This window comes from Pholcus phalangioides, unplaced genomic scaffold (assembly GCF_987345545.1).
Source record: "Pholcus phalangioides strain wild (caught in Gottingen) unplaced genomic scaffold, Ppha-v1.0 ptg000014l_1, whole genome shotgun sequence".
Lineage (NCBI taxonomy): Eukaryota > Metazoa > Arthropoda > Arachnida > Araneae > Pholcidae > Pholcus > Pholcus phalangioides.
In genome coordinates this window covers 16,700,914-16,724,829 of record NW_028301607.1, presented here as the reverse complement: position 1 = coordinate 16,724,829, position 23,916 = coordinate 16,700,914, and the positions used below count along the sequence as shown (strand labels likewise).

The window sequence follows — 23,916 nt, the reverse complement described above, 5'->3', positions numbered from 1 at the left end:
CCATTCAAGTATTACGTAAGCAGATTTTCAGCCATTTTTGACCCCCCCCCCCCCCCCCCCCCGTCAGCAAAATTTAGTCAGCAGCTTAGAATATTTCATATCTTCAAAAAGGGGTGGTTGATGACGTAAGCAACCTTCAAACCCCCCCCCCCTCGATGCTGACGTAATACTTGAATGACCCCTTACGAATGTTAAGAATTTCACATAGAGTATATAAGCTGTATGTAGCCAGCTCCTTAGTATGTAAGTTATGTAAAACAATTAACTTCCCCGCACTCCCTTGGATAATGTGTACTATTTGTTAGAAAATTTATTTTTTATAATTAATTTTATATCAGTTATTCATTAATTAATTTTTATAAATTCTTTTACATACCATTGCTTTTCCAGCGTAAGTGCATTCATGCCCTCTGGAGTTATTGTAAATAAATTAAATACACTGTTTTTGCTATGGTTGATAAGTAACAACAATTTTTCTTTCTTTTTTTAAAAATTAATTGGAAAAATAGAAAAATGAAAAAATATATAATTTTTCAAGATTTTTCAGAATTTGAGGGAAAAAAGATTCAATGAATTGTTCTGTTCTTCACTTATTAATTTCAGCCTTATTATTACAGTAGTGTCTATAAAATAAACTTCTATTTGATGAAATTTTTTACATAACAGTAAATTTTCACCTTCACATTGTTTCTAATGCTTTGCATTAACTTACATTGAAAATTATTTTTGGACAATGGAAACTGCTGTATATACAAGGTGTTTACTCTCATTTCATTTCTGATTTCTAAACTGTGTCTAAAACATGATATTTCTGATTCTAAAATATAATAAACATAATCTAAATTCTAAAACATAAATTATGATTTCTAAAACATGTCACTGACATGTTAAACACACACACAAAAGAAATCTATTTTTTTAAAAACCAGAACTGAGCTAGGAAATGAACTGAGCTATGATATTTAGGTGCATTCTTTACCTGATGATCTATCATTTCTGCCTCGCTTTCAGGCAGAGGTTACAAACCAGCTTCTTGAAGGCCAGATACACTTCGTAAGAGCTTCTTATCCTGCCTGTAGACTATTATGTAATTGGAGTTTTAATTTCAAAACTTTCATATTTTTGAACTTTAACTGTAAATTTAAACTTCACATGATATCACTTACATTTGTTCAAAGATATAGTAGTGAAAGATTCCTTCACTGCAACGTTTCTTTTACAATTTATGTTTCCTTCCATAGAAATATTGTCCACATACATTCAGAATACTGACTGCGTCTAATGTGTATCTAAGTTGACTGGCCCTTTGCTACATTTGAGTTTTCAATTAGTGCAATGGAGCCCGGATATAATAATAAAGTCCCACTGAAACTTGAAAAACATTCGCAATATCTAATATTTGTTATAATCGGTAGATGATAAGAAATCAAGTTTCATAAGATGAATCAATGGACTAAAAGTGGTCTGATGGTGGTGAAGATGAGATAGGTTCTCTCAGACAGACAAAATTTAATTACAATTAAAATGAAAATTATTCACATAGGTTTGAATAAAATATTAGATCTCTATACAGTCAGTGATTATCAAAGTGAGCATCATGGCTCCTAGGGGCATTGCTAATCTTTCTTAGAGATGACTGTCCATACTGATGTGTGTGTGCCTATTCAGTGCTTTAAAGTGGTTCTTTATTAGGCTATTCTGGGAAGCCCAGTAGTCAAAATTTAAGAATCATATGACTGTAAGAATGGCTGTAAGTGGTCCATTCAAACTGTTGCTGACATTAATGTTCCTGGGGTTCGCAAAGACACTGACACTGACAGAAATGGAACTGTGGTTATGCCAATTTCTCCTTATTCAAGTGGTTGTTAGAGTGATCAAAACCAGCACTATTAGTAGCTAGAAATAGCCATCTAACTATTTATGGCTGTGGCAGAAACTCCCATAGCCATTCTCAGAATAGTTCAGTAATACTTCACATTCAAACTTCTGAAAGAGAATTTCTGAAACTTAATCATATTAAAATAAACTAAATTTTACCTAAAACTTTGTTATATCTGGTGTTTGTAAACATGGCAATTTGTTATAAGCGTAATTTTTTACTTTCTACCAGTATTGCAGATTCACTAGGACGAAATAAATTTGTTTTAATCGATACTTTGTAGTATCCAAATTCATTATAAGTAGGCTCCACTTTATTTTTTTCCCAGAAGTTTCGATGAATCAAAACAGTTTTGTTACATGGAGACTCATCTATTTATGAAGTATTTTCAAGCAGTTAGCTACCTTATGTTCACTTCCTTTTAATTACAATTTGTGATTTAGCTGTTTATTCATTTTTCTTCACTTTTTCTGTGTTTCTGGTGATGAAGTTCTGGTTCATTAATAATACTGAAAATGGCAGCCACTAGTGTTGATAATATAGCAGTAACCAAAGTCAATATAACTCATTCAATTAATAGAAAATGTAAATACTTATACAGTACCAAGTTATATCATATGTGTATAATATGCACTTTTGCATAGCTTGGTATATCTTCTTTTTTTTCACTTTTGTTTCTTTGCATGCTTAAAATTGTTTCTAGCATGACTTGATTTTAGTACCCTTTGTAACTTGTTTACTTTTCCTTGATATCTGTATAGTTTGGATATTTTATGTTATGTGTGTGTAATTTGATGTGCTTTTATCGCAAAATGTATAAAAAGGAAAATATGAGCTTACATATTATTTTAATCCTTTGTACATGCAAATGAAAAGGATGCGGTGAGTAATTGTATTGTGCTTGTTTTCTTTATGTGCATATATGCATATAAAGTGATTTGAATGTCACAATAACATTTGCGATGCATGTATTTTATTTTTTGTTATGATGGTGATGATGTATCATAACACTGTGTTGTCACCTAAAACAGAAAAAAAAAAGCCGGTGAAATAGAAGCAGCAAAACCTACTTTTATATGATCGATATTTCTAATTTCATAAGTGAACCACTCCAGCAATTCATGCATGATGGTATTACAGAAAATTAATAGGCTCGGTACAGCTTTCAGAAAAATATTTTTACTGCTTGGCTTTATTAGTTTTAATTGTCATTAAAATACTTTTGCAATGGCAAAAGAAAAACCTTGACTCATTATAGTGAGGTTCTGGCCACTGTTCTGTATACACAGTTCACAACCTTGCAGATGCAAAATCACGAAATGTGCAATAGGTGGATATGCCATATTTCTATTAGGCACACAGAAGAAACATTACATACATAAAATAAGAATTAAAGAACACATTGGTTCTAACTACATATTTATAATTTATATTTATAATACCATTTGAAAGTATTAACTATGTTCAAGTAAAAATCAATAATAGTTCTTAAAACAATTTGAAAATTCTTGGAGAATTTACAATTTTTTTTATGAAGATGTTATTTTATCTAACAAAACTGCTGCACACACACCAATCTACATTTCTCAATTCTGACATAAAGAATATACATCCTACTCTTCTTATTCTTTTTTCATGGTAACTAAAACTTCCACACACTCACAAGAGGGTCCTGAAAGGATGTCATATTGTTCAAGAGTCCTTCCTTTTCAGGGCCAGTTCTAAAACTGCTATTTGATTAAAAAACAACTGCTGTAATTTTTTTTAAGCATAACTTTTATGTCAAATCTTGACATAAAGGAATTGATATATTGATCAATGCCAGTTGGCCATAGAGCCAAAAAGGCTATATTTGTATCTCAGTGTTCTGTCAATATTTCTGGCATTTCTTTGGTGGAAAGAGAACAGTGAACATAGCTTTGGTTAAATTTTTGTTTTGTGGCTTCTTCAGCATTTAAAAAAATATTTGGATGCTTCTGAATCAGCTGACTTAGAAAATGATGTATAACTGCAAGTGAAAAAAAAAATTATAGTAGGGTGCATATGCTATGATCTGTCTTTAGTTTGACCAATTCATAAAGTGGCCAGAAAATGGTCAGCCATTTTGCAGGGGCCTAGACTTCGGACATTGATTATGCCATATACAAAACTGTTTAATTCAAAACAAAAAGAAAAGTTTGTTTCTCTTCTTCTTTGTGACGTCTCCATTACTTAGCAGCCATACATTTACATCATAAATGCAGCCTTCGATTGTTAATGATTTTGGGGGATTTCATAATTATTTAAAAATAATCATAAGGCATTAATGTTTTCTTTTTATAGATTTAAGCTTCCAAATTTCATTTGTAAATAGATATTAGTGTTGTAGTTATTTGATTTTTTTGAAGAGGATATATAAATTTTCCTATTGCTCCTCAAAATGTGAACCTTATTTTGGCGATTTCTGGAGTAGGGTAATGAATGTATCCCCACCATAAGTGAATTACGATTCTGGGCTTCATTACGAAAATTGTTTATGTTGACATGTGCTATATCATCTCATTTTTGCAGTAGAGTTTTGAACACAATCTATATATATGTTTTATTAACTCATCAGTTCTTCCAGCAGTGGAAACCAAAACAGAATCATCTGCAAATGAGACTGAATGACTGGAAGTGTTAAAATTATGAATTTCATTTATGTCAGGGCTTGCCAAATCTTAGGTGCCTGGCCCTTTCAGCAACTAAAAAATTAATTGAGCCTAAAATATTTTGTTTAATTAAATTGGAACCTGGGAGCAACAAAAAAGTTTTGGAATTTGTGTCATTATGTCTATTTATGGGGAGAAAACAGTCACCAAAATCTTAAAAAGTCTGGAGAAAAAATTGATTTTGTATTGGTTTTTTTTTATGGGGAAAAATACTTGACTCCTAAAAAATCTGGCTAGCACCTAATTTTTTTTTTTTTTTCAATTTATCAAGCCCTGAGTTATATAGGTCAAGAAAAGTGTATAAGTCCCAATTTTTACATTTTTGTTTTCTGCATTGGGACAAATTTTTTTCCAATGTTCTCTGTATATTACTAGGCATTTGCATGGTTTAGCGACCTCCTGGTTGAGCATGCAGAAATATTCTGGTCACTGTTTGCTGTAGACATGGATGCCGTGCTGGCTGAACAACCTCCAGATACATGGGACAGTTTTCCAGTCTTCCAAGTACTGAATGACTATCTCCGAATCGATGGTACAGTTGAGTTCTTATTCCATCATCTTATTTATTGCCAAATTTGTATCAAGTATAGAATGAGTAACCAAATCAAATGAGATACTGTTATTCATTTCTTCAATGATAACCACTAATTATAGCATGCCTTATAACATATTTTATCCTGTAAGTTCAATTTTAATTTTGAACAGCAGTATAAGCAAGTTATTTGTTATTGATTTCAGAAAATTTGTGTGGCGGGAGGTTTCACCAGCATTTGAGAGACACATTTGCTCCTCAGGTTGTGCGATATGTTGACTTGATGGAATCATCCATAGCTCAGTCACTCCATAAAGGCTATGAGAAAGAACGATGGGAATTGAAAGGGTAAATACAATAAATGTGTTTAATTATGTATGGTTTGTTTCATATGAAAATAAACTTGATGATACCTTCTTTGGATTGTTTTGGGAAAATGATCCAAGAATATTTACAAGATTGTAATAAATGCGGACAGAAAAAATATGTATTCAACTTCCATTTGTTAGAGAATGTCAAGGTTTGTTGATGCTTTCACGAATGTATTTCTCATTATATGAATAACTCAAAAATTCCAGTTAAATATATTTGTCAACAGAAAACTTTAAGATTAAGATATGCGACAGATTTTACTCTAGTTTATGCTATTACTCCTGTACATGAAAAATTCATGATAAAATAATATATATTTATAAATAAAGGCAGGATTACATTATAAAAGTTCATTTATAGAACTTAAAAAGTGCAACCAATAACATTATCAGTTGTATTTGCTCGAATGTAACCAATAAGCTTTTTGGTTGCATTTTTCAAATTTTATAAAAGAACTTTTATACAGGGTGTTCTATTAATGGACCAACAAACTCAGAGGGTTGTTAGGAGTCATCAAGAGGAACAAAAATTGCTATAGAACATGGTGTTGCAAACCATGTTGAGAGGGTTAAAATCGCAAAAAACGCATGCAGGCTCTGAGTCCAGAGGAGATGAAAGGTGGATTGAGCAGTAGCACTAAAGTCAGATTGGTGGTTCGCTCACCATATCTGATGTAAGCAGCATTGCAAAACACATGCACTGGGGTAGGATCACGCGCTGCGGACGACATAAATTAGCGCTATTTTGGTAGTAAGCGCGTGTAGCAGTTGGTTGTCTGTTTCAATGAGTATCATGATGGCTGACTACACGAACGAAGAATACACTGATATGCATCTGATTTACGGTCGAGCAGATGGTAAAGATGGCAATTGGCACTTAGCACAGTGGATGTACCAACAGTGGCGCTTAGCACAGTGGATGTACCAAAATCGGCGCTTAGCGCAGTGGATGTACCAACAGCGGCACATAGCACAGTGGATGTACCAACAGCGGCGCTTAGCACAGTGGATGTACCAACAGCAGTGTTTAGCACAGTGGATGTACCAACAGTAATATCCGATAAGGTGTTGTCCGCACCATACTACTTTTGCCTGCATGTGTTTTTTGCAATTTCCCCCCCTTCATTGTGGTTTTCGGCACCATGTTCCATTGCAGTTTTTGTTCCTCTTGATGTCTACTAACAACCATCTGAGTTTGTCGGTCCATTGACAGAACACCCTGTATATTATGAATTAAAATACAGAAGCCTTTCATTTTCCATTATGCCATTTTACAGTGACCATTGGAATATTTTTAATTTCTTAATAGAGCCGCTGTTAAAAATTTAACAAACATCAGATCGTAGATAAAGTCAGGGCTCCTTCTTGTCCTACTTTTTGGTAAAAGGTTCTACTTTCTTGGTTTTGGCTTACTTTCTAGTTTTTTCCTACACTTTCTAGCTTTTTCCTACTTTTTTACCAAATTATCTCAACAAAATTTGTGTAATTAATTTTAATTGAGTAGAGAATCATTGATATATTGCCAAATAATACAAATTTAGTCGATTGCAATTAAAGATTCTGCCAAAGCAGAAATTGTATCGTTTTTAAGGTTATTTGGGGAGTGTATGTGGACCATTTGGTTTATTAATTTTTCATTCGCTTAGTTTGAGGGTTCAGCAAGTAGCATAGTCATTTAAAACTTCCATCTGAATGGGAAAAAATAATTTTGTATTTACTACTTCATGGCCTCTTGTACAGTAACCAAAATTCATCATTCAAAATTATGGTGCACATTTTGTGTATAGGTGAAACAACAGGTTACATACCAAAGCAGCTGAATACATAGGCCTATTCTAGGTTTGGTGATTTCTGATGCTACCCAATAGCATTGTCTTCTCTATATTTAGGGCATGTGGAAGCATTAACAATATTTACAATGCTCAGCAAGGAACTAGAAACTAAAGTGCTTTATTTGTCAAAAATGATTATACTGGGATTGAACAGTAAAATGTAAATAAATCCCCTTTAAAAAAAAGGATGGACAAAGTAGTAAAACTATCCAGTTCACTTTGACTTATTTACATTGGACCTTGCAATTTACACATTTTGCACTGTTCTTTTGAAAGTGGAGTGAAAAGAGCATTATGCTTAAAAAACTTACATGTCTTCATAATTTGCTGTGCATTGTCAAAGAGAGTTGACTGAACTCCTGAAAAGAATGTAATTTGTATAGTGAGGAGAGGCAGAAAAGAATTATCTGCGGTTGCAACAAACAAAATTGTGTTTACCTAGTCATTTCTGTCATTTTGCTTTAGCTCGAGTCAATCTTATAGGATACTGAAATAGTGCTATGAATTTTTTTATTTAAAAATTTTTAAAAATACAAATACAACGCCACAACAGGCAAATTGCCCAACAAGGTGGCTGACTTAAGAACATCATGGATCCCAGAGTCTTTTTTTTTTTTTTTTTTTTTGGAGGCCCTACTTACTACCGCTACACCACACATGCACCCCTCCCACACCCCCCCCCAATAAAAATAAATTATTTTTTTAGGTTTTGTTTTTAATTATTCTTTGATTACGTTGTGTGGGGGGGGGGGTATCCTCCCCTGTCCTACTTTTTCTAATTTTTTGAGTGGGAGCCCTGTAAGTTATTAGTCATATCACACTTTCAGTCTATCTGGCTTTGTTTCCCGACATATGTAATGTAGCGAGGGGCTACTTTATGTATATATATATATATATATATATATATGTATATCTTTTCTAAGACCTTTGCGTGTGTGTCACAAACATATTATTTGTGCAAATAATTGTACATGCATAAAGTTTCTATAAAAATATTTATTTCAGGCATGGGTGTGCTACATCTGAGGACTTATTTTGGAAACTTGATGCTTTGCAGTCATTTATACGAGACTTACATTGGCCTGACGAAGTTTTCGCCAAACATCTTGAACAACGACTCAAGCTGATGGCTTGCGATATGTTAGAGTCCTGTATCAATAGGTTTGTTATGAAATTTTTGTTTATAAAAATGAATTTTTTTTATTCTTTGCATTGCTCCTCAAAATTAATTATTCTGTGGGATAGGATACTTTATAAAATGGATTTGTGTAGTAACTTCTCTTACACTTCAGTTTTTGTACTCTCTATCTTCAATGATTTGACTTTTTATCAGTACTGTAAAAACTACAATTTATACATACACATAAAACGAAAACTGACTGACATCTGATCATTGAGAGTGAAACCATGACATGAATCTGTGATTACCTATCCCAATATATTTATTATGTGAACTTTTTTCACTATTTCAGACTATACTTGGTCTGTAGTTAACCACAACCTTTGCTGATTTGATCATCAGCATAAAGTGTTTTTTGTCTATCCTGGTCCTCCAGTAGTAGTCATTTATAGTTGAACCTCATTTGACTGAAACATATTCATAGCATACATTACACTGGTCACTGTACAACTATGTAGTTATGGTGGCTTTTTGAGCCAAAAAAAAAGAAAGTTTTGTCATTACAATGTCTTACCAATAACCTGAACTGGGGATCATTTCCTTAACGGCTGAGATTTGCTTTTTCTGTATCCCATCCTATACATTGAACCCGTTTTTTCTTATACTTCCTTTTCTTTAAAAAAAAAACTGCCAAAAAATAATTTTTTAGTATAATTTATTTCACCAATATTTCTTTGGAAATAAATAAAATGTTAGTAATGCATTGAAAAGTGTTAATTTGCAAGCACAAGTAGTGTAGATAAGTTTATGTTACAGTTTAGCATATGCTGATGGTGAGCACCTCACATACATTTATCAGTAATTTCCTGTTTTAATACATTTCAAGTTTAAATTTGCCTGAGTCATGATCAAACATAAGCATTAGATTGTTAAGGCACAAATGTGAGCTTTTCTTCTCATAAAAAGAAATCTTGTCATAGTGAACTGTATTTTTTCAGTATTCAACAAATACATATATTCATTCGAACACATTACTAAACATAAAACATAAATTTTTTAAATAGCTGGCAACATACATGAAATGATTTGCAGTTTCATTATATTTTGAGTGGTGTACTTTAATATTGTGTAAACGCTATATTTTGTTTTGCCAGCATTTGAAAGTGTATTTTTGATGAGCCTTTGAAGTTTTGATTTTATCTTTTAGAACACTACAAGCCTTTCAATTATGGCAGAAAAAGGGCAGTAAGTGGACCAGTACTGATTATATAGTCCCATCGGAAATGTGTGCAATGATCAATGTAGTTCTAGAAGCAAAAAATCAAGTAAGCCGTGCCATTTGTTTTTATATTGTTAAATTGAGATTCATCTAAAATTCTCACTACCCTTTGACAAATCATGCTACATTTGACAAATCTACAAATCATGCAATGAAAACTTTATTGTTGTGCATTGCAATTTCTAAATCTTTCAGCGATGTGTTATTCACTGGATTCTATTTTTAGAAACAGTACGTTTAAGAAATTCAGAAATGTTTATCAAACTTTATTTGGACTTCCTTAAAAAATATTTTTTACATTATTGCATAGTTTCATTTGCAAACTGTGTATGAGCTATAAACCTTTATATTAGTGAATGTGAGGGCACACTTACTTGTCCCATTTAAATTACAATTAAAACATGTAATACGAAAGAGTCTGTTTTATTTCATTTGCATAATGAATGTATTTCTATTTCATTTTCAGTCACTTAAACTTTGCACTGTCCATGGTGTAGATATGGTAAGTTTGTGATTCTTGCATTCATTTATGGAAAAGTAGATAAACTTTGACTAATAATACTCAAAAATCACCAGTGAATAAAGCAAATGTAATTTTCCATGTATTTGTCTTTTTCGTTGATGATTTCTGAGTGTTCATTTATGCTCGCATAAAAATATGCTTAATATATACATACACATGTAAAATGTAATTTATATATTTTATATATATTCTTTTTTTCATTGTTTGTTAAACCTATTTACTGATAATTATTATATGCATGTAAACTGTTCTAAAAACTAACTTTGTAATACTTGCCTCTCCCCCCCCCCCCCATGTAAATTGAATATTCAGCACACTATTCTATCGTTATGAATTTTATTCAGATAAATTTTTTTTGTATTGTGACTGTATTTCATTTAATTTTAGCATCAGTACCATGCTAAGATCGACGAACTTGTAGATAAGACCTTAAATCAAATGATGAGTGGCCTGATTACTAAGGTTTGTTGAAAATTCATTATTGTAATAAATTACTGATTTTTTTATTTTCTTCACTTTGAAATTTTTTTTGAAAAAGTAATCAAAAATTTATTTATTTTAAATGATTAAATTTCATGAAAAATGTATAAGTTCTAATCTTTATAGAAGGAAATCATCTGTTTATATGATAAAAAATATTACTTAATGTTCATTTCAAATCACTGCTAATATATCGTATGATAGCAATCAAATTTTGTTTGTTTTTATGACAAAGATTCCAGTAATTTTTGAAAGCAACATCTTTATTCTTATTAATGTTCTATATTTTCACTCTAGAGCTCACACAATAATGTTAGTTCATACCTGATTTCAATTGGTCATCAAATTGGTTTAGTTAACTAATTCATGTTTTTTATTTTTAATGAGTGTAAACTAGCAGTTTATGACTATTATTGTGCATGCACCTGGGTTTAAGCTACGGTCGCATTTCTCGCAAAATGCGAAAGAAAATCATAGAATATGAAAAAAATCACTTTTGAAAAATGCGTACAGGAGGTACGAAATGAGTAGACATCCACCCATCAATCATTACATTACCATTGTAGCATTTTGCTAAAGCTTCCCCCCCCCATTTTGCTTTTTTTTAAAGGAATTTTTTATCCAGCTTAAACACCCTGGCATGCACATAATTTGATATGAAATTTTGAATTAGTTATTATTTAATTATAGCTTTTAAGTACTCTTTTTTTTAATAATTTTTGTAATTCTGCATCAAGAGAAAACTTTTTCCTAATTTCTTACTGTAGCTGGTCAGCATTTTAGAACTTACCTTGAACAAATTATCACGTTATGATGAGGGTAGCCTTCTTGCTCCGATCCTTTCATTGACTGTGAGTATTTTTTTTTTATTATTTTATTTTAACAACATTCTTATATGGAATTTTCAAATGAGATAAATAAATCTTAGAATATGACTATATATTGTTGGGCTTTTTCAGAAACTGTAGAATAATGAAGGTCATGGGGATATATTATTTGGTTAATTATTATCTATTTATACTATTAACTGTTTGTTGTTATTAACTATTATTATTATTTTATAAAAAGAGCTTTCCTGCGTATATTTCTATTCTACTTCCAATACAAAAAAGAAAAAGCATTACATAGCTGCCACATTCACAATTTCTACCTCTTGCCAAGGACAACAAGCACTTCTTTGGCTCTTTCTTCTCTGGCAAGACACTTCTTTTGATTGAGCAATGTAACCACAGCAGAATCCATGGGAATACAATTTCATTTATTTATGGATATTATAGACAAAATAACTGCCTGATTATCTATGTAAACAAAAATATTCCCATGATATATCCCCCTTATGCCAGAAACATGAAAAAAAATCCTAAAATGTTTTGTAGCGTGTTTTAATAGGGAATACACATTCACATTTCTGGCAAAACGTAGACAGCAAAATAAGTGATCTAACTAGCTGATACACCCAAAAAGTGAAAATTTGCACATTCATGTCTCTGGCGATAGATATACTCAAAGATGAAATTTCCAATATACAAACAGTTCAAATTATTACCAGGTGTTCTAGGAAAAAAAAAGAATTTGAAGTCATGAATTCAAGCACGAATTTGAAGTCATAAAAACAAATAAACACTTTTTTTCAAAAATGTTTCATGTTTATTGCTTCAAAAATAGTGATTTCATTTCAGTTGACAGCTCATAATTGTAACAATAAATATAACGCTTTCATGTATGCATAAAGCATACAAAATTATGAAAATATATTTCAAGATTGTTTGCATAGAATACAATATAAATAACGACACCAATATGAAATATTGGATAATTTAATCACAGCTGAAACAAAGACATTTTTCACGATGTCATGGTACAAAAAGGTTATATATATGTGGGCTATTCACAGAGAAAACCTTACAGCATCCATTTTCTAAACATTCATTACGCACACAAAAAATACAAGATGATCACAGACATAAAAAATATGGCCTTTCCCGGCAAACTCACTGTTGCCAAAAAAACTAATCTTTATAATACTATTTATTCCCCTGTGTGCTGCAGCGCCATCTACTGATAATAAGAAAGAACTATAACTAAAAATCCTACAGCTCAGCCATCCTGCGGCTTACTGACCTCAGTGACATTAATAAATCAACAAAATATTCATACCAGCATGAAGAATTCGAAACAAGATTTTTATAATCATAGAAAAATTCAAAACAAGATTTCTATAAGCATAAAAAAATTCAAAACACAATATTCGTATAAGCATGAAAACAAATGAACACAATATAACTATCAATTAAGACATTATAAACAGGGTCTATGACAACAGTTGAGGCAGTAATGGTGATATGATCCCGAATGTTCACCGATATTTTTGACCTCAGGTCTGTTTTTAGGATTCTCTTTCATTACCTCATACATGAATTTGGGAAAAATTTGGGTCTCAATTTCAGTCCAGAACCAAATTCAGTTCTTTGTGTAACCCGTAGATCACCAGTTTGATAATTGGATGATGTTTTCCTCTTCCTATTATAAGTCTGCCTCTTATCAGTCTGAGTCTTGTGAACGTTTTCGTCTGCCTTCCCTCTGATGACATTTCTTCAACCGTGAAACTCCTGATTGATTAATTTGTGTCTCTCAGGGCAAGATGGGGGTGTCGAGATCTCAGATAGATAGATCTCTGATAGTCTTTTTGTCATTGATAATGATCCTCCTTGAAACATTTGTTTTTTCTGGCTTATGTGTCGAGACTGTTTCTGTTAATTTCTCGTTAACCTCTTCATTACAAATGGGATCCATGCCAGGTTGGTATTCTTGGCTCAGTTCAGCACAACCCTGCACGAGCAACATTTTCTCCTTGTTCTTGTAAATTGTGACTCCACTTTTGCCGAACACCAATGAAGCCTGTTTTCGGATTCCAATTCCAATCACTGCTTGAAAGTTCAGTTGTGTTGTGTTACAACATGCCATGTAATGGTGAAACTATTTCCGTCAAACTCAACCTCCTGTTCAAAGGATCCTTTCGTCCACACCTGTCCCACACCAATTCCATATAATAGTATGGGCTTACTCGTCAATTCTGGAACGCCAACAGCTTGTCTGTATATGTCCTCATGCAAAAGGCATACTGCACTGCCCGTGTCGACGAGTGCACAAACTGCCAAATTTTTTAACTTCATCTGTTTAGTAGGAACCTCTCCAACCTTGGTACTGTCACATATTGATATTCCTATGGAATGAGTATCTGACGTTTTCGGCCTCTTGCTGTCCTTGTCGAATGATGTTGAGCAATTGTTGTTCTTGAATAACTCGGGACATCGGAACTTCAAGTGGCCCACATTACCACACCCACAACATCTCAATTCATTTTGTCTCTCGTTTTTCTCAGTTCATCTGTCCCCAGGTGTCCATCTTTCTACATCTTCGTTTCTGTCGAACTTGTCCTGGAAACTTTGGAATGTTGGCTTCGGGAATTTTTGTCATTCCCACTCACCAGCATGTGATGACTTGACAGGTCTCTTAACACTTTCGTAATCATCCAGCTTTTCTGATAGTTCACCAGGAGAGACAAAATTACTTCATTCGTCTAAATGATAGTCTCAGAAATCCACTGGGCTTCCCTTTTTAATTTGATCTGTGATAATCAAATCCCTTAACTGATCAAATGTTGTTATTTTTAAAGCGGGTGTCCAGCCATCAAAATGTGCAAATAATTCATGATGAAAGTCTTGCAAAATACTGGTCTGCTTCTTCTGATGTGAGACAAACAGCTGATGAAACTTTTCCGGCATCAATTTAAATCTTCTCATTAATAGTTCTTTTACAAGGTCATAATTCTCCACATTCTCTTCAGGCGCTCATGCAATTATTTGATTTATCTCATGAGGTAGTAGTCCTAGAAGGTGACCCATTCCTCCTTTGGTAGCGATACCCGGCAAGCTTGTCGCTAAAAGAGCACTAGGTAAAGACATATCATCACTCATATCAAACCTTGCATCAGATTTTGGAACTCTCTGCTTAGACTTTTAACCTTTTCAAACTGGGTTCTTCCATCTGATCTGGCCTCTACCTCAATTTTTAGTTTCTTTATTTCCAGTCTCGTACGTTGTTCTTCCATCGCGTCTCTCCTCTGTTGCTCCTCGATTTCATCTTTTCTCCATTGCTCTTCCATTGCATAAGTTTTTGAAATATTCATTTCTTATTACATAACATTTATTAATATAACATACGGTACTTGGAAAATGGTGGCAAAATTTAATAATTAAATTCATAGGATTGCCTGAAAGGACGTTATGTCCCTTGGGCCCAATATGATTATTGTGTTCATGTCTTGTCCTCTCTATGTGGTTTTTGTTCTGTCTTTTATATATATTTTTTGCAAATAAAAAAAAGTGTTTTTTAGAAAGTTTTAATTATAAACAAATATATTTGCATATAATTATACATTTTATTCATATATATATATATATAATGCATTGATTTTATTTTTCTTTTAGTATAAGCAAGGAGTGTCAAGTTCTGGGAAAGAAGTTGGTCTTGCATACATCAATTTCGCTCGCAATAGCATGGAACAGTTGCGTCAAAAAGTGACAGATGAATTATGGGTTCTTAGTTTATTTGAAGTTAGTAGAGTGCTGGTTTTTGCTGCATTGAAAAATTTATTTTAATGCTGATAAATTAATTTTTATTGTATATTTTATTTTACTTCATTCAGATATATAGGTATTTATATTATATTCAGTGAAACTCTTATGAAACAATGCTCAAGGGATTAGAGAAATGTGCCAGATGGAACACAATAACACAATGGGAAATATACAAAGACAGAAGAGTAATATTGTTACAGAGGATACCACTATACAGGATTTTCATTGTATAAGACATCTTAGCACATAATTTAAAACAATGTTCAAATTACTTCTTTTGTCAAAAATTATGAGCACGGTAGCCCAGGTCAGTGGTCTACCTAAAGTACCGAAGGCAACTCAGAGATATCACAGATTCATTACCCGCTTTGTCCTCGTCAGAAACTTTCCTGAAAATAGGGTTACAACAGATATGGTGACAATGTGATCGCAGAAATAGATTGCTACTGCAGGGAGTCCCAAACCGAGGGATTAGCGCACCAACCTCTGTGTGAGTATTAAAAAGGAAAAGCTGCCGTTCGGAATCAGAAATAAATTTCAGACCCCTATCTAATTAGCCCTTATGTGCAGAAAATAACAGTGGTGTGACAAAAATTATCAATGATCAAAAATTATTTCAGCAAGACTATTTTTTCCCTACCAATGAGTAAATGTTGTAATAGTGATTGCTAATTCAAGATGACAAAGTTACATGTAAACAGCTGTCCTTATAATTTTCTTGGGTTGTTAAGATGTGGGGTACATAATTTAGAACCAAATCCAGACGCTCAGAGAATAACCAACCAACGTATAAGTTCAATCAGTCCTTTTATGCACAAAGAGGCATCTAATTATTCCTCTTTGGGTTATCAAAGTGCAGTTTACTTCATGAAAAAATAAAAAGAACATTCAGAAAAATGGCCTGAAATTTTTTTTCTTAATCTCTATGTAAAATAGCTCTTGCGGCAATGGACTACTATAGCTTTTAGAATTGAGTTGCACTTGTGAATTATGATAGGTAGCTCAATTTAACATCTTTTTTACAGAATTTGAAAAAGTCAAATTGTTTATTTATCTGTTTATTTGTATTTCATGCTTTATGCAGTTTGAATTTATTAGTATAAAAATTTGATTTTTTTTTTATATTGTTATTACAGGATTGGTATGCTGCTCAAATTACCATGCTTTGTACATGGTTATCAGAACGTATGGACCACGGTTTACATTCTTTTCAATATGCGGCTCTTTCTCATATAGCAAAAGTACGTCTTTCAATTTTTATTGAAACAACAAACATAACCCGTAATTAAAACAAGTTTTTAATGTGGTAGTTTTTTTTTTTTTTTTTTTTTGAAATTCCATGAGAAAACATTTATAAATTTTTATTTCTTCTTATTCATTCAGAAACTGTATTCTGATTTTGAGTTACAAGGTATTGAGGAAGAAAAATTGAATTCGAAAACATACCAGACCATCACCAGTCGCCTTCAGCTTGAAGAAGCAGCAGCTTGTGTTGATGGTGGAAGCAACCGTGAAAAAGATGACTCTGAGTATGTATGATTTCTTTGTTTCATAAATGTTTTGATTCAAAATTCAGTACGTTGTGGTAAGATTTTTGAAATTATAGAATAAGAAAACTCAAAACCTCCTCAATGCACATAGTATTGGTTGTATAGTCCTGGGTTGAAATACCAATTGGATGTGGTTGTTTTTTTCTGTATGAAAATATCACATCATTCAATTACAAAGAAAGTTCCGTGTCATTTTTATTCCGTCTTATGTTTCTTAATTACTTTAAAACAAAACAAAAGCCTATGCATTCAACATAGACTAATGTAGACGAGTTTCTCAACCTTTCCTTCTTTTTTTTTTTTGCCCATGGCTTTTTTCTTGTGGACCCCCTGTGTTAACCAAGGCCCTCTCAATATCCAGAAACGAGACCCTTTCTATTTATTGAATTGACTTTAAAAAATTATCGCGTACAAAAATTTTATAAATGTGTTACTGGAATGACTACTCTGTATCCTTCCTCCAGGCTAGATACTTGTCAGCCTTTCTCCTCTTGGGGGGGGGGTGTTTCTACAGTATTCTAAAAGTAGTCACACTTTTTCCTACTGTATTTCAATTAAATGCTTCACATATATTTTTTATGGGTCTCTATGGCTCCCCTCAATCATTTGCCATGTCTCCTCTTTCACTCACCCATGTGGTCTGTTGTAGCATATCTTGAAGCTTCAATGGTTGGATCACTGGACTAATAAATTTTTTACAACATTGCTATTTCTATTGCATTAACAAATTTTATTATGAGTTTTATTCATTAAGTCTCATTTTATTTTTCATGCCATAGAACAAAATTTAAATACTGTAAAACCCTCTTAATGGTCACCTCTCATTTCACGGTCCAATAATAATTTCTCTTGCAAAATAAAAAAAGTAGGGTTTTTTTTCACAACCCTGTTTAATGGTCACCTCTGTTTTATGGGGAAATTTTTTTTGTACTGCTGGTGTCCCCGAAAGAGGCGTTTTACTGTATCATTTTTAACTACACCAAACTTCTAACCTTATTTTTATGGTGTACTTTTTTCTCATTTATTGAACCTCATGGGCTTATTTCTTTTGGTTTAATGTAATATAGGGACTACCCGGAAGCAGGAATTGAAGACGGCGCAAAAAGCAAAACTGTTGTTCGAGAAGCTGATGGAGCTGAAGGTTATGTAAGCAGCATAAAAAATGTCACGCAGAATGTAGTTGGGCGAATATCAAACTTGGGTCGTGGTGGCCTTGGAGGTTTAGCCAACAAGTTCTCCGGTGGCTTCCTGAACTTCTGATTTGATTTACACTGCACCAGAAGTGACACTATCAATGCTTTAGCTCAGATTATTTCAATCTTGTATATGTGTGTTTCATTCATGGTCCAGCAAAATATATATATATATTAAAAAAAGAAAAACGGGGGTTGAAAATAATATTAAGATATATATGTGCTGAGATTTTATTTTTTTGGAAACAGAGGGAACTAGTCTTGTTATAGCAAGTGCTGTTTCTTTGTGTAATCAGACAAATAAATGATAGAAATAAATTTTTGAATCAGACATACATTACTATAGTTGGAGGTGACATTTGCAGTGTTGTTGATGTGAGAGTGACGTTAATGTGCACTTAATGCCAAGAGTGCCCATAGCTTAGAGGCACACCTTTTTAGCAAATAAATGTGGGAATCCCACTGGTCACTCTTGTGTCTGTGTGATTTCTAAAATCTAGTCACTATGCATTTTTTCATATCCATCGCATCTTTTTGCGTGGGTTTATCATTCTTTTTAGTCAGGGAATTTGCCATTGTTCGAGTCAGACCACTTAAGTGCATTCTTGCATCCTATTTCTCCTATCTCTCTCTCTCTCTTTCTCTATTTCTCTGTCATTATATATGTGTATATATATATATATATCTTTTTGCGGGATAATTTGGATCACTACAATTTGTTCACTTAATTTTTGTTTTTCTACTTTCTATTTTTCCAACTAGCATGTGAACATATATTATTTATTTTTGTTTTTTTATCAATTTTATTATGTTTCTAGGATTTCTCCTTCAACGATATCATTTTTTTTATTATCTTAGCGCATGTAGTGTGATTACATTTCTTTCTTATATATATATTATTTCTTAGATCCTATCGAATATATATATTATACATATATATAAGTATATACTTACTCCCTATGGAACTTTGCTGCTTATGTCAAGGTGAGGTTAAAAACTAATGCAATATTTTTAAATACCTAAAGAATGTTATCTGCAGTGTTTATTCTGTGCTGGGGAAACAAAAATTCTGTAAATGTAAAGGGTGTGTGATAAGTGTGCTTAAAGTTTTCGGTCTTGTAGTGACTCTTGTGTTTTTTTTAGGCAATAAAATAGGTGTTAGATATATATATATATATTATATATATATATATATATATATATATATATGAAGCATTTTTCAAACTTCAATTCCTTTTGTATTTGAAACTATAATGTATGATAATGCTATTTCATAGATAAAAAAAAATGTGTTACTATATCTTGTGATCTTTCTAACTCACCTTGTATAATATGCAGCGTTGTTGCGAAGTGTTTATGTGTTCTCAAAAACTAAATGAATCGGTGCTGTTATCAGCAACTATATACAACGAAGTTTTCACTAATTACATGGTTATTGATATCATTAGTCATTTTTTCATGTTAAGTGTTTTCGGAGTAGTCTATGATTTTTTGTGTGTCTGTGGAATATAGACGATAATAGGATTTTTTTTCTCTTTCAAATTAGATTTAGAGTCTTTATTGTGGAGTTGAAATTATTTGTTGAACACCAAATTGTGTGTCCTAGGAATAATCTTGGTTTTCTTTTTTTTCTTTTCCTATTTGTTTGTTCTGTCTGTCATCTGTGATGCCCTTTGGTACATAACTACCTAGATTCCTTAGCACCACATCACAATTCCTTAACTGTGGTCGCAACGATTAGTATTCAGATATATTTATGTGAATTAAGAACATTTTTACTCATTTTTTCAGATACGTGTGAGCATGATCTGTAAAAATAATATAGGCAATAAAGTGTGTTAAAAACGGTGAGATTGTGTATCTTTGCACAGCATCAGTCAAAATGTTAAAATCCTTCCTGTATCACAAATTGTTATTTTTTTCCCACTTAATTTTTTTTCCTTTTTACCGTTAGCATGCAGTGATATTTTTCAATTTGTTTTATGTGTAATCTGTGCCTTGGACTGCACCAAAAATAAAAAAACGACAAATCTCAAATTAGTTAGCAAAATTTTGGATGTTTACGACATTAATATTTTATTTAGGTGAAATAGGTTAAATTATATATAATTAGGTATAAATTTAATAGTTTCTAGGTATGTTTCGTAAGGAAATACAAAATCGATAGGAATTATTATAGGTCCAGTCCTAAAGTACAAAGAAATGGGAAAAAAAGTTATGGTAAAGAAATCAATTCAAAATCACTCAATTGTGCCTAGAATCCTGTCCAGTTAGGAAATAAAGCCTAGCGATACTTTAGTTTCATCTCTGGTTGCAATGCCAGTTAGTTGATCACTTTCATTGTTTTCACTCGCAACCATGTGCTTAATATGTTGGCGGATATTCTTGTAGTGAAGGAACCTTTTTGTTATGATCGTTACCTGCGTTTTTGAACTAAGGAGTTGTGATGAACTGAAATCTTTCTTTGTCACACACTATGAAAAAATGTTCATATCTTATTTCCTCCTCCCCATTATGATCTCTGAAATGTGTGATAGTTATTATGAATTTCATTGTTTCAATCTTTTAAATAATAAAATGAGTTAATTTCAAGATTCTTTCAATATATTAAATTTTCATCAAACTAATTAAAAATCAATTTTTTCCCTTCCCAAACTTTTGTGTGAACAACTAGTCATATAAATATTTTTCCAGTGCATGTTCAAAAAGGGGGAGGGGAAAGATAACATTGGAAAGTCCCTTTGATGGAACAGATTTTTCCCATGAACAAAAAAGGAGATATTTTCTTTCTTACCTTAGTTTTAGCATTTTGTCTGAAATGTGTATATTCCTGTGCTACATTCGAAAATCTTTATAGCCTATATTAGTATATAAATATTTGAAAAATATATATAATAAAATGCATATATATAAATATATATATATAGTGTTGGTTTTTTTTTTTAAGTGAAATTCTGTTGTGTTTTTTTTTCAGTCATTTTTGTAAATTATTTTGATTGTTATTATTTTCTATAATTATAATTACTTTTTTGTATTATATACTTTCTAGTCATTTGCTTTTATTTTCTAATGCTCTATAAATAATGTTGTTGAGTGCGACGTTCATATGAACAATTTGCTCTTGAACCTTACTATGCACTATGTTATCAGGTGACACTGTGATCATGTAGTTAATCACTTTTTGTGTATACTGTTGTGTCATTTTTCTTTTCTTCTTTGTAGATAAGCTCATGGAGAATTTGTGCTGTACCAGTGCTTAATTTTCTTCTTTTTTAATGATGTGTGGAAGTTGTTTTTCCCCCCCAATTGTCTGTAATGTTTTTTGTAAAAATCAAAATTTTAAGATATCCTTATTGGGTAGAAAAGCAATGTTTGATCCTCAAAGATATATGCCTTGAGGGATATCTCTTCTGTGATTTTTTTTTTTTTTTAAATTTGTGGTGAACAGTGTTTTGTCTTAAATTTGCCATGTTTATGATGTATTCAGTATTGATTGCCTAATGTAAAAACCTTGTTGGTCAGTTTGCTTCAATTTTTCAGGAGAAGCAGAAAACATGTACACTACTGCAGTTGCTAATATATACTATGATGTTTTTAATTTTAGCTATTACATGATATTATGTTCATCAGTGATGATATGCTTTGTCCTGCGGTTGATGAGATACAAAGTCCACTTTCCATAGACACAAAACCTTATTTTTGGGGGAAAAATTGAGATATGAGTTTTTCACACTAGAGATATGAGGTTTTCACACTAGACCATCAATATATATATTGCTATTATTTTTATTTCTATGGCATTATATAAATTTTTACTCCGTTTTCGGCTATGGACTGTTCTGCACCTTCATGAATCAGCAGCCACAATATTTTCTGTAAAGAGCAGGTCGACCTTCAACATGGTACTCACCTAAGCTGATAAAAGCCTTTGTCCAATGATGGAAGAAATACATTGGAGTATACTCTCTCTCCCATCTTATAATTCCTTTGTTAACCTTACAAACAGAAATAAACCCTTTCTACCTCAGCATTATTTTTTTCCTTTGCTCAGTTTGATGCGGGGGAACCTGCTCCTTTCGTGTTTTTCAATTTATTCCCTAAATTTTAACAAAGATACCAGTTTCTGAGACACATTGCTGGTACTTCAACTATACACCATTGAATTGAGTGCAAAAATCTGGTTTGTAAAAGGGATTTTTAAGGGCAAAAACACATCATAATTATGTCACCATCTTTCCATTCTTGTAGGATGTGTCATTGCATTATCAATTAAAAATAATTATACTTATATTGCTTGATTAAATTACCCCACTAGAATAAATTTATGGTGGAACCATTCTCTGTGGAAAATGCACTCTAATTTCATTAAAGTTTCTATTCATACACACATGAAATTTGATCAATGTCTATATTTTCTGATGATTTCCAATCAACATTTTGTGATATGAATCAGTTTTTCCTACATCTATTAATTGAAAATCCCCAAATCATGATTAATTTGAATATAGTGGCTGCTGAGGAAAAAACTGAACTTTTGCAGATTTTACTCTTTTTTTTTTATGCCAAAGTGTTTTAATGGTTTTTTATTCAAAGATCTTGTTCCTTGAATGGAAAAATGAAATGGTCATTGGATTAATTTCCCGTTTGGATGTCGTTAGTTGTGAAACCTTTTTCGAAATATGTTTCTATGGTTAGGCATCTTGCCGATAGTTTGCTTCAGCATATCAAAAAAATTAAATTGAAACTGTGGGTCTTTGAGATATGGAATATTCTTTTGATATTATTTTAAGCTTAAAACTGGTGCAGTATTTTTTGTTTGCCCTGCCTTATGTTATGCCTCTTTGCCAGATTGTAAAATTTGAAAAATTTTAGAAAATAAAAGTGTTTAAAATATGCTTATTATGTATGTTCTTGATGTTTCAGTTTGTATTTTTCAATTGCAGTTGAACCAGTCAAAGAATACGTAATTCAAGCATGTAAATTTTTCTTTTTTCTGTAGATTTTGTGGCAGAGTATTATGAATAGGAAAAAAGCATTATGAATGCTTTGACCCATTGTTAAAACACATCAGTGTGAAAATATCAGAGGGAAAAAAACTTAATATGGTAGAAGATATTCACGCTGTTGTGAAAAATATAGACTTTGTCTTCACCAAAAATAGCGGTAAAGCCTGATATGTGTGTTTCAACAAGCTTTTAAATTTTGTATCTGTGGTTTTCCCATATCAAGGTTCAAATGCAAGCCGACCTTCCCATCTGAGTCTTGCCACAGAGAGCAACAGACTCTACAACAGTACGAATATTCACTAATTATTACACTTTACTCATAATTTGAATCATAGGCGGCAGCACTTTGGTATATAACTACCTTGATTCCTTAGCACCACATCTAAATTTCTTGACTGCAGTCAAAATGATTAGTATTCAGATATATTTATGTGAATTAGGAACATTTTTCTCAACTTGATGCACGACATTAGATACATACGCATTTCTCACCTCTAAAAGGGGTAAAACAGCAGTAAATTTTCAGATAGTGGTATATGGTTTAGAAGAGGTTGTACATTCAAAAAAAAGGTGTGCACATAAATATTTGAGATGGGAAAAAAACTTGGAATAAGAAAAATCTTTCCATGGCAATTGTTCATTAGGACGAGTTTTATCATTAATAGTTAATAAAATTGATTACCAAAGACAACATAGCCTCAAAAACAAATCAATTCGAAAGATTAGATTCACACCAAGCACGCTCCGAGTGATTTCTTTGGGGGGGGAGGAGAGAGAGAGAGAGATGGGTTGTGACAGCATTGCTATAGCTTTCTGCCATA

The 23,916-nt window shown here is 32.3% G+C and overlaps 1 protein-coding gene across 5 annotated transcripts in view; it reads left to right on the top strand.

The window, feature by feature from the left end:
- Cadps (calcium-dependent secretion activator 1) overlaps positions 1-22,986 on the top strand; it is a 103,421-nt gene extending 80,435 nt beyond the window's left edge. For all 5 annotated transcript variants that reach the window (XM_089241806.1, XM_089241804.1, XM_089241807.1 and 2 more), the window contains 11 exons: positions 4,945-5,101; positions 5,308-5,449; positions 8,310-8,465; positions 9,632-9,749; positions 10,170-10,205; positions 10,614-10,688; positions 11,474-11,557; positions 15,197-15,322; positions 16,483-16,587; positions 16,730-16,875; positions 17,964-22,986. In XM_089241806.1, the coding sequence (XP_089097932.1) occupies positions 4,945-5,101; positions 5,308-5,449; positions 8,310-8,465; positions 9,632-9,749; positions 10,170-10,205; positions 10,614-10,688; positions 11,474-11,557; positions 15,197-15,322; positions 16,483-16,587; positions 16,730-16,875; positions 17,964-18,156 (1,338 nt within the window). In that variant the 3' untranslated portion in view covers positions 18,157-22,986. The remainder of the gene's footprint in view (positions 1-4,944; positions 5,102-5,307; positions 5,450-8,309; positions 8,466-9,631; positions 9,750-10,169; positions 10,206-10,613; positions 10,689-11,473; positions 11,558-15,196; positions 15,323-16,482; positions 16,588-16,729; positions 16,876-17,963) is intronic.
- Positions 22,987-23,916: the final 930 nt, after the last annotated feature.